This window comes from Phascolarctos cinereus, unplaced genomic scaffold, assembly GCF_003287225.1.
Source record: "Phascolarctos cinereus isolate Bilbo 61053 unplaced genomic scaffold, phaCin_HiC Scaffold_726;HRSCAF=1367, whole genome shotgun sequence".
NCBI lineage: Eukaryota > Metazoa > Chordata > Mammalia > Diprotodontia > Phascolarctidae > Phascolarctos > Phascolarctos cinereus.
In genome coordinates, this window is record NW_027556098.1 from 52910816 (window position 1) to 52922897 (window position 12082).

At 37.3% G+C, this 12082-nt stretch overlaps 1 protein-coding gene across 4 annotated transcripts in view; it reads right to left on the minus strand.

The window, feature by feature from the left end:
• Positions 1-12082, minus strand: part of ITSN1 (intersectin 1) — a 279339-nt gene that overhangs the window by 199878 nt on the left and 67379 nt on the right. For all 4 annotated transcript variants that reach the window (XM_020995909.2, XM_078146543.1, XM_020995907.2 and 1 more), the window contains one exon: positions 8319-8479. In XM_020995909.2, coding sequence (XP_020851568.1) covers positions 8319-8479 — 161 coding nt within the window. The remainder of the gene's footprint in view (positions 1-8318; positions 8480-12082) is intronic.

Sequence of the window (12082 nt, forward strand, 5' to 3'; positions counted from 1 at the left end):
TACTGACCTCTTCTCTGAGTCATCTGCCTCCTTATCCTACTGACCTTCTTGCCTTGTGAAGCCTCAGCCTGTACTAAACCCACAATCTACTGCCTACATTTCTACTCGTGTACTATTGAATGAAACTGGAGAAAAATCACTAAGTCATGATGAGTCCACTACAAATTTATGTTACATAAATTCAACTGGGTCCTCACTCTGACAAGATAATTCTTTTATACCTCCCTAATCAATTCACTGTCCTACTTACCATAGTGGGTTTTCCAAACCTTTTCATCCCTCCTCAAACTTCCCATGCCACCTCCTGAAACCCCACCCCTTGGCTCAGGACCTTGCTTCATATTTCACTGAAAGAGTTAAAATTGTTTGCCAGGAGCTCCTTCTTCTACTTCCTCCTAATCTCACCTCACCTCACTCAGATACTTTCAGTCACTATGTCCTCCTTTGTTCCTGTCTTACATGAAGAGGTAGTTCCTCTTACCAAGGCTAACCTCTCTACATGTACAAATGATCCAGCCTTTTCTAACAGACTACCCCTTCTATTATCTCTACTCTCTCACTAATCTTCATTCAGTCTATCAGCTACTTCCCGACTGCCTATAAACACACCAATGTCTTCCCTAGGCTCAAAAAGATCCTTACTTGATCCTTCCATCTCCTGTCCTCTCTTTTGCGCCTACACCTCTTGAGAAGGCCATGGCATTCCTTCTTCCTCTCTTCTTAACTCTCTGCAGTCAGGTTTCTGATCTCATCATTCAACTTAAACTTCGCTCTCCAAAGTTACCAATGATCTCTTAATTGCCAGATATAATAACCTTTTCTCAATCATCACCCTTGCATGCTCTGCAGTCTTTTATATCACTAATCACTCTCTTCCCCTTGATACTCTCGTCTCTAGATTTGTACTCCTACTCATCTAACTACTCCTCAGTCTCCTCTGATAGATCACCATCCAGGTCATATCCACTCATTGTAGGTGTCTTATCGTACCCCTCCCCATTCTGTCCAGGACTGCCTTCTCTTTAGACACTATTTCACTTGGGGAACTCATCAGCTACCACAGATTCCATTTTCACTTCTATGCATATGATTCTCAGATCTACTAATCCAGAGGGTGCCGTTATTCTCCCAGTCACCTAATATTCCCAATCTCAATATCATCCTCAACTACTCACTTTCACTCACTGCCTATATCCAATTTGTTGCCAAGTTCTGTACATTTCACCTCCATAACATTATTTTGTATGCTACTCCTCTAATTTTAGTCACATTTTGCAGAGACTAAAAACCATGCAAATGATCAAAAAACAAGGTCTACAGTTTTATTTTTTGAGTGATTTAAAAACATTTTCATACAAATTTTTATTTTCAGATGAGCTTTGTATATTTTATCAATGAAGAACAGTAATGAAAGTCATTATTAATAGCAGAGACCAAGCCTGTGAAAAACTATGTGTACCTAACTTTGTTTGTAGAAAGTCCATTTATAGTTATTTACTGAAAAGTTTCCTTTTTCTGTATTTTTGACGGTTCAGATGCTTGGCAAAGCAAGATAAGCAAGAGGATAATGCAGCAAGAGACTCAAGAGAAAAGGATAATGTAGAGTCATCAAGGTGTCACAATGGGAAAGGTGGAGGAGTGTAGCCAAAGCAGGGATGATAGCCTGGGAAAGAACGGAGGACTTCAGAGACTCGAGGTCACGATGAGGACAAAGAATAGGGTAAGGGGTTGCAAGGCAAAGGATAGCTGGATTGACAACAGATTGTGATCAAATAAGGGAATTTCAAAGTTCATTAACATAGAAGTAGTGCATTTGTAGGTTACCACATGATCAAGGGTATTACCATCTCTCTGTATAGCTGAGCAATTTCATAATATTTAATTTTCAAGGTTTATAAGTGCTTTTAAAAAAACCTTTAGCTCTGATACAGAAATTATAAATGTTATAAATAAGGAGAAGCAATAATTCAAATAGGTAAAATTTGTTATTTCTTTTAGGTATATGCATTTACATCAGTATCTCATCAGGTCTAGATGTCAGAGACAGCCAGAATTACCTGATGGCCTCAAGCATCTATTCATCAAACATTCTTTTTTTCTTTTTGGTGAGGCAATCGAGGCTAAGTGACTTGCCCAGGGTCACACAGCTAATAAATGTCAAGTGTCTGAGTCCAGATTTGAAATCAGGTCCTCCTGATTCCAAGGCCTGAGCTCTATCCACTGTGCCACCTAGCTGCCCCTCATCAAACATTCTTAAAGCTACTACACTAACATAACACTGTGGTAGATGCTACACGGAGTACAAAGAATAAGTCACCTTCTTTCATCATGGATATTACAATATAGTAGGGGGTAAGGAAGAAGGGGAAGGGAGTAAGCATTTATATAGTGCCTATGTAGGTCAAACATGTGAAGAGAAAACCACATTACAAAGTAGAAGGTGAATGTGAAGTAAAAGGAACAAAGTGATGGGGCAGCTAGGCGGCACAGTGGACAGAGCACCGGCCCTGAAGTCAGGAGCACCTGAGTTCAAACCCGGCCTCAGACCAAACACTTGACACTTACTAGCTGTGTGACCCTGGGCAAGTCACTTAACCCCAACTGCCTAAAAAAACAACAACAACAACAACAACAAAGAGGAACAAAGTGCTATGGAACTTCAGAGGAATCTACCTTATTCTGTTAAGAGGTATCAAACCCTTGTATGTTGACCTACATGACAAAAGAAAACATAAGGTTGGAAGTGCTACCAGTGGGGCATAGAGAAGGGCTTCTATTTCACATTTTTTATTGTTTCAAAAAGTTCAAAAACTCTCTCAATCATGTTTAAACTGAATATTACAAATCTTTAAAAAAAATCTAAACATACGAAAAACTGGAGTGGAAAAAGTCAGACAGATGTCAGATCATGTCGCCATTGTCCCATAATCAGTTTATTCCTATTTTGGTTCCTATAGGAATAAAGAATCAAGGGACAGCTAGGTGGCACAGTGAATAGAGCTCTAGCCTTGGAGCCAGGAAGAACTGAGTTCAAATGCAGCCTCAGACACTTCACACTTACTAGCTGTGTGACCCTGGGCAAGTCGCTTAACTTCAATTGCCTCACCCAAAAACAAAAAATCATAGGAGCACAGACTTAGAGCTGGAAGGGATTATATGAGTATGATCAGATCAATTCCATTTTATAATAACGTCATTCACAACTTAGAACCAAAATTCAATATTTAGCTAATCAACCATTTATAACCTAGGGTTTTATGGAACTTTCTCCTTTAGTCTCACTTACTAAAACTGGAGGAGTTTCCTCCCCAAAACGAAATGCTATAAAGCAGGCCTGCACAACCTGCAGCCCACAGGGCACTTATGGCCTACAGGCACAAGGCGGCCAGCAAAAAATGCAGAGGATGTTTACCTCTACATTTCCTCATGGGCCACCTGAAATCCTTTGGCAGGCCGCAGGTTGTGCAGGCCTGCTATAAAGTATATTGACTTAGTTTATCGTACTGATTCCATATCTCTGAGAATGAGAACCCATTTTTAAATTAAAAGACTTTTTAACTCCTACATGTTAACAGTACTACTATTAATATCTATTAAGTAAACATATGATAAAAAGCTATTAAGAAATTATGAATGCTTTTAAATAATTTTATTCATTACAAAAGTTTCTACGTACATGTGAAAAATTATAATACCACTATGAACAAGACATTTATTCAAAATACAGATGTTTTCTTTTTTTTAAGAGTCCTCTAATGAGATAAGTTGGCACTGACTTGCATCATTAAGATTGAGATGTCTGGCTTAAGTGATGAATTTCAACCTCATATCTATGTCCACATATGAATTCACAGATCCCACTGTTGTAGAAGGGAGAGGAAAAATGAGAAACTTCATACAAATATGGAAGCAGCTTTAAAAAGCAATTATGCTGGCAGAGCCAAGATGGTGGATTAGAGTCAACTCAGCTGAACTCTCTCAACATTCCCCTCCAAACAACTTCAAAATAATGTCTCAAAGCAGATTTTGAAGTCGCAGAGCCAAAAAAAAGGTCAGTGAAAGACATTTTTCTGGCCTAAAAAAACTTAGGAGATTGGCAGCAAAAGTTTGTGACATCAGGACAGAAGCCTCTCCAGAGCCCCCACATGAGGCCACAGCCACAGCAGCAGCAGCTTCAGGAGCTCTAAGCACAGAGATGGGAGGAGGTCGAACAACTAGTCAGAAAGAGATTACAGAGGGGGTTAGCTAGGTGGCACAGTGGCTAAAGCACCAGCCGTGAAGTCAGGAGAACCTGAGTTCAAATCCGTACTAAGACACTTACTAGCTGTGTGACCCTGGGCAAGTCACTCAATCCCAATCGCCTCAAAAAAGAGAAAGAGAGGTATCACAGGGGATGACTCACTGGCACTAGATACAGCTGAGACCGACAACTCTGTTGCCCATATACAGCTCTGGGTCATAGTTCCAGGGCAGAGAGGAGTGGTAGGGTTTGGTCACAAGGCAAACAGAGTGCTTGCAGCAGCAGGGGATCAGAGAACTTTTCTGGGTAAAGACCAAAGTCTTTTGGCCAGGACAGCAGGGGCCATAGCTCTTCAAGCATCACACCACCCTGGAAGCACCAAAAACTTGCAGAAGCCCAGAACTAGCTCTGAAAATAGCAACACAAAAAAGCCTGAAGCTTGAAACAGTGCCTTTCCAACCCCAGGTGAGCAGAGACCAACTTTAACATAAAGTTCAAAGTCAAGAAATAGACTGCAGAAATGAGAAAAAAAAAGAAAAAAAGAACTTGATCATAAAAAGCTACTACAGTGGCAGGGAAGACCAGGACATGAACTCAGAAGACAGTAATGTGAAAACAGCTATAAACAAAACCTCAAAAAGAAGACAACCACGTAAAAAGAGCCACGTGCAAGTTTAAAACCTCAAAGAAAAATACCAATTGGATTCAATCCAAACAAGAATTCCTGGAAGAGTTAAAGAAAGAAATAAAGAGTGGTAGAGGAAAAATTAAGAAAAGAAATGAGAGTGATACAAGAAAGTTATGAAAAGAGAATTAACAAGCTTGGTAAGGGACAAACACACACACACACACACACACACACACACGAAGAAAATAACACCTTAAAAACAGAACTGCCCTAATGGTAAAAAGAGACACAGAAAATTCATGGAGAAAAGAAGTCTCTAAAAAGCTGAATGGGACAAATGGAAAATGAGGTACAAAGGCTCACTGAAGAAAACAATTCTTATTTACCCTTTGACCCATCAATAGCACTTCTAGGGCTGTATCCCAAAGAGATCATACAAATAGGAAAAGGACCCACATGTACAAAAATATTTATAGTGCCTCTTTCTGTGGTGGCAAAGAAGTGGAAATTGAGGGAACGCCCATCCATTGGGGAATGGCTGAACAAGTTGTGGTATATGAATGTAATGCAATACTACTGATCTATGAGAAATGATGAGCAGGCAGACTTCAGAAAAACCTGGAAAGACTTGTATGGACTGATGCTGAGTGAAGTCAGCAGCACCAGGAAAACGTTGTACAACAATAACAAGCCACATTGTGCAATGACTGACTTTGACAGACTTAGCCCTTCTCAGCAACACAAGGGTCTAAGACATCTCCAAAGGTCTCATGATGGAAAATGCTATCCACATCCAAAGAAAGAACTATGGAGTTTGACCACAGATTGAAGTGTACTAATTGCAATTTTTTTCTTCTGTTTTTGTTTCCTCTTTCTGATGGTTCCTCCTATTGGTTTTAATTCTTCCTTACAACATCACTAATGTGAAAATATGTTTAATAGGAATGTATATATATATGTATATATATATATAGCCTACATCAGATTGCACTCCATCGGGGGGGTGGGGCAGGGGAAGGAGAGGGAGAAAAATTTAAAACTCAAAAAAATTGTTGATAAATCAAAATAAAATTTGAAAAAAGAAAGAAAATAATTCCCTAAAAATTAGCACTGGACAACTGGAAGGCTAATGACTCCACAAGACATAAAGAAACAATAAAACTGGGGCAGCTAGGTGGCGCAGTGGATAGAGCTTCAGCCTTGGAGTCAGGAGGACCTGAGTTCAAATCCAGCCTCAGACACTTGACCATCACTAGCTGCGTGACCCTGGACAAGTCACTTAACCCCAGGGGCAGGGAAGGAGGAAGAGGAATGATAATAGAGAGGATGGATTTAGGGAGGCAGTGGTTAGAAACAAAATAGACTTTTGAGGAAGGACAGGATAAAAAGAAAGAGAAAAAGAAACAGAAGAAAATGAGATGGAGGGAAATACACAATAATCATAATTGTGATTAGGAATGGGATGAGCTCACTCATAAAACAGAATCAGATAGCAAAATGGATTAGAAACCAAAATCCAACAATACGTTTTTCACAAGAGACACACTTGGAACAGAAAGACACACTCAACAGTTAAAATAAAGGGCTGGAACAGAAATCTAACATGCTTCAGCTGAAGTTAAAAAAAAAAACCAGGGGTAGCAATCATGACCTCAGACAAATCAAAAGCAAAAATAGAACAATTTAAAAGAGATAATCAGCAGGGGCAGCTAGGTGGTGCAGTGGATAGAGCTCCAGCCTTGGAATCAAAAGGACCAGAGTTCAAATCTGGGGTCAGACACATAACACTTACTAGCTGTGTGACCTTAGGCAAGTCAATTGACCCTGATTGTCTCACCAAAAAGAAAAAAAAAAGAAAAAAAGAGATAATCAGGGAAATTATATTTTGCTAAAGGTACCATAGACAATGAAGTAATATCAAAAAAATTTATGCTCGTTTCTCTAATAAAGGCCTCATTTTTCAAATACACTGTGCATAGAACTGAGTCAAATTTATAATAACAATCCATTTCCCAGCTGATAAATGGTCAAAGGATATGAACAGACAGTTTTCAGACAAAGAAGTCGAAGCTATCTATAGTCATAATGAGAAAAATGCTCTAATCACTATTAATTAGAGAAATGCAAATTAAAACAACTCTCTAGTACTATCTCATACCTATCAGAAATGATGAATGCAGGGCAGCTAGGTGGCACAGTGTATAGAGCAGCGGCCCTGGATTCAGGAGGACCTGAATTCAAATCTGGCCTCAGACACATAACACTTACTAGCTGTGTGACCCTGGGCAAGTCACTTAACCCCACTGACTAGCCCCCCTCCCCAAAAAATGACAAATGCTAGAAGAGTTGAAGGAAAAATCAGTACACCAATAAACTGCTAGTAGTTGTGAATTGGTCCAACCATTTTGGAGAACAATTTGGAACAAGGTCAAAAGGGCTATAAAACTGTGCCTACCCTTTGACTCAGAATTACTACTGATAGATTTGTATCCCAAAGAGACAAAAGGGAAAAGACATATATGTAGTACTTACAGCAGCTCTTTTTTGTGGTGGCAAAGAATTGGAAATGGCGGTTTCACAAAAACATGACATGACCTATATGAACTGATGCAAAGTGAAGTGAGAAGAACCAGGAGGTCATCGTGCACAGTAACAGCAATGTTGTAATGACGATCAACTGTGAAAGACTTGGCTACTCTAATTAATACAATGGTTCAAGACAATTCCAAAGGACTCAGGATGAAAAAATGCTACCCACTTCCAGAGAAGGACGTGATAAATTGAGTGCAAACTAAAGTATAATTTTCTCACTCTCTTCATTTTTCTTGCTTTTTTTGTTGAAATACAGCTAATACGGAAATGTTTTGCATGATCTCATATGTGTAACTGATATCATATTGCTTGCCTTCTTCACTGGATAGGGAAGGTAGGAGGGGGAAAAAATTTGGAACTCAAAATTTAAAAAAAGAAAAGAATGTTAAAAAATGGTAATAAAAGTTTAAAAATAAAGAAAAAAACAATTATGTTGCTAACTAGCATGAACCTACAAATCATAAAATATGGTATTCCTACAATGCTTCAATGATGAAAGGTCATATTATGATCATCAGGAGGATTAAAGATGCTACAGAATAAGAAATAAAAAGGCAGTGTATGACAAATGGAGATCAAGAGTTCAATGAAATAGAGAGACATCTGTGAAAGGTATATCAAGAGAATGAAAGCTTTCTCTGTTAATGCATTTGTTTTTGTTATAATGTTAACTAGTATGAACATGCTTTTGAATTGCTTTTGACACCATCCACGATAGATTCATTTTTTTCCAGAACAGATAAAATATCCCCTGAATTACCATATTACACTCAGGAGAAAACAAAGGTATCACTTTTGTTTCTAAACATTAAAAGAAACAGAGAAATAACATAAAAGTTAAGTCATCTTCAGACTTACCAAATGTGGGTGCACCAGAAATAGCAACAGGTTGCTGTTTCATGACAGGAGGAAGTGCAGCAGGTAGCTGATAACCTTGTAGCTTCAGTTTGATAAGTTTCATTGCTATAGAAAATTCTATCTGATCCATTCTCCCGTCATTGTTCATGTCAGCTAATGCCCTGAAATTCAATGCCATGAACCTTTTTAAGAACTGGAACCTTAAAGAATCTTTTTAAAGCACTAAAAACTGGACCCCTAAATCCTTTAACTCTCTGCAAAGTACCCCAAACTTCCAAATTGTAAAAATCAAGCTGATTAGTTAACTTATAAATGTCTTATTTAAATTGGTAGTACTGTCAATATACCCCTTTTTTAAAAAAAAAACTCTTTTAACTTTTCTTGATTAAGGAGTGTTTTCAAAATGTTAAAATATATAACCTTTGAAAACTGTCACACTATCACTGTGTTTCAAATTTTTTTTAAAACTAAAAACAAAAACAACTTAATATATCACTCCAACTATAAGAATTGGTACTTCGGGCATCACAAAGAACTTAAATATAGACAATGTATTTCTAAAGAAATTTGGCCCAAACTATACAAACTCCCTGTGGGGTTCTGCAAATCTCACCACAGAACCCTTTTTTAACTGACAAGTTGATGCTTCCACAGTTAGTGCAGTTAACTTCTTTTTAGACTCTAGCCCTTTGTGTCTTAACAACACAGCAACTGTGCTGTTGCAAATGGTACTGCAATATAAATTGTCCAAGTACAGCAAGAAAATGGGGTTTCATGTAAAAAGAGCTTTTTTCAAAGAATAATGAACAAAAGGAACAAAAGGGAGCACCTGCAGAGATTATGAAAACAGTACAGTGGTTGCCACTAGTTTCTGCATTACAGGATGTCCCAAAAGTCTTAGTATATGTTTGGGCTTTACTAAGACTTTTAGGACACCCTGTACAATGATAAACTCAAAGTATTAATGATCCCACTACTTAAAACATTTGTTTGTTTGTTTTTTATAGGATTACTCATTCAGATTTGATATTCTTTGGCCCTACAAGAAACTCAAGATTTAGCTAGCCATTAAAAATAATTTTATTTGAAACATTTTACTTAAAACATAAAAAACACCCACACCTCTGAGTAACATGGATTTCTAATGAGAAAATCTGACTGCCACTTGGTAGTTATGAAGCCTTGAGCAAGTAACTTAAACCTTTCTGAGCTTTAGTTTCCTCAGAAACAGAGATAAAGACATTTGGATTGTTTGTTCCTGGGCTCATTGCAAGACTCAAGCGAGAAAATGTATGTTGATTGCTTTGCAAATATAAAATGTGATAAATAATATAAGCTGCTATTACTGGTCACAATAACAGCAATAAAAATACCAAGAAAAGGAATATTTTAGAGCTGAAAATGTCTAAACAACAAACATATTACTTAAAAGAAAAAAATTCAGTTGTATAGACTTCTCTTGGTATTATGATTACAGCTAATTTATCAACATTAATACTTATCAAGAATAAGAATTGCCTGGGCATCTTGCCATAATAGGAGTCTGGCATAAGAAGTCAAATTTGAAGTTCTGATTAAAAATTAGGATAACAGAATTACTCATGTGGTATTCCCTAATGATTAACATTTCCCCTAAAACTGAAGGAGCATAAACAAAAGTTAAAACTCAATATCATCATGTAACATTAAGAAAGGTGAGCTCCTTAAAAAAAGAAAAAAGATGGCTACCCAGTTACATGGTTATTTCTACTTCCTTTCTGCTCAAGATAAGAGATCCCAAACTTTATTAAGACAATGACTAATCTTCAGGGACCATGCCAGAACATCAAGGAAATAATAGGATTCAAGTACTGCAAGAATTGGTGCTGTGAGGAAGCTTGGCTAGGCAACAAAGATTTGAAAGACTGATTAGTATCACCAGTATTTAAGCTTCCAACTACCACTTCTTGGAAACTGATTAGCTTGGCAAAAAAAAAAAAAGTTTTAAAAGGCTGGGAAATAGGCACATGGGAATTCATAGAAGATTCTGAGTGACTCACTCATTTAAAAAAAAAAAGAACTGCAAAAATCAAAACAGAACAAATCCCAACTGTACAGGGCTAGAAATTTTTTTCTTTCCTAACTCTTCTTCTTAAGAAGAATCCAGAGAATATTCCAATAAATATTTGGGAAAGTTGAACATTGACTTAGTAGCATTTCAAGTACCTATGTGAATATTAAAATCATTTTCTTTTTTCTGTCAAAATAATATAATGTTTTTGGATTACTAAGAGAAATCACTAAGCTAATCTTCAGTGTTGGGAAAAGACCTGCAGACATTACAAAACATAACTGACAATGATGTTTTCTGTATTTAAATTAAATGTAAGGTAAAATCCCGTAGGAACTTTAAAAAAAGTGTAGTTAAGTCTGGCCTCAAGTATGCAGCTATGTAAGAAAATGTTGTTAGATAATTTTTTTTCATGTTAATTTGAAATGTCATTAATACCACATTAGCTTGGAATTCCACAGCTAAATAAGAAAAGTATTGCTCATGGAAGAAGACGATAAACTAAATGCTGAGATTCTCTAGGTCCCAAAATATATTTCCAAGTACAAAATATTTCAGATTTTTTGAGTGAGGAAACAAACAGCTAATCTTGCTCAAATTATTTTGCTTGCATGCTGAAGTACTGTCCTCTATGTGACCTTGGTTCACAGAATGTTATTTCTAGCAGCAAGGGATTTATACTGGTGCTCTGGTGAAACCATGTGCACTACTACTTTTAACTATATAAAGGAGAAAACTATCTCTGAATTCAGGCAAAATACTGAATTTTCTAATCTGTATGTTAACTCAGTAACACATTATACAAAATACATCTGTACAAAATTATTAACTAATAGGGGCAGCTAGGTGGCGCAGTGGATAGAGCACCGGCCCTGGATTCAGGAGGAACTGAGTTCAAATACGGAGTCAGACACATGACACTTACTAGCTGTGTGACCCTGGGCAAGTCACTTAACCCCATTGCCTAGCCCAAAACACACAAAAACAAAATTGTTAACTAAAATATGGTATACTTTTGCTACATTTTGCTAAGCTTATGTAGTGAAAATGCTAATACAACCCCTGAATCTTAGAAAGAGAAAAAAAGACTTGAATGATCATTTATTTTAGAAATCAGGAAGCCAAGAGACAAAGAAGTTAAACAACTTGTCCAAGGTTACACAGCTAGTCAGCAGAATAGCAGAAGCAGAACCAGGAGGACACGTTAAGATTCACAGATCAGGGCTAGAAGGGACCTCAGAAAGCATCTCATTTTTCTTATGAGAGAACCAAGGTCTAGAGAACTTTAATTCTCAAGGTCACACAGATCGTGAGCATCTCTAAAGGTCTGGGCCTCATCCTCTGATGCCAGAGCCTCTATTCTTTCCCATATTCCACACTGTCTCCCCAGAATCCAGGTTTCTTGATTCCTAGTCTAGGCTCATGCCAACATATACTGTACTACTTAAGGTCTTTCAAAGAAAAGCTATTTCTAAGTTCAGATTATGTTACTGTGGGACTATATAACTGGAGAGTTAATTACTTCTTAAAAATATTTTTATCCAAAGTAGTTAAAGGATAAATAAACACTTTGGTACTTAAAACAAAAAACCCGCAGCTATCTGGAAAACTCATTCCAAAATGACTCATTCCTGCAAAAGACAACAATATAAGCCATTTATTGTTTTTTCAAAGAAATTGGCTCCAACCAATAAAGAACCTTTTCAACACATAG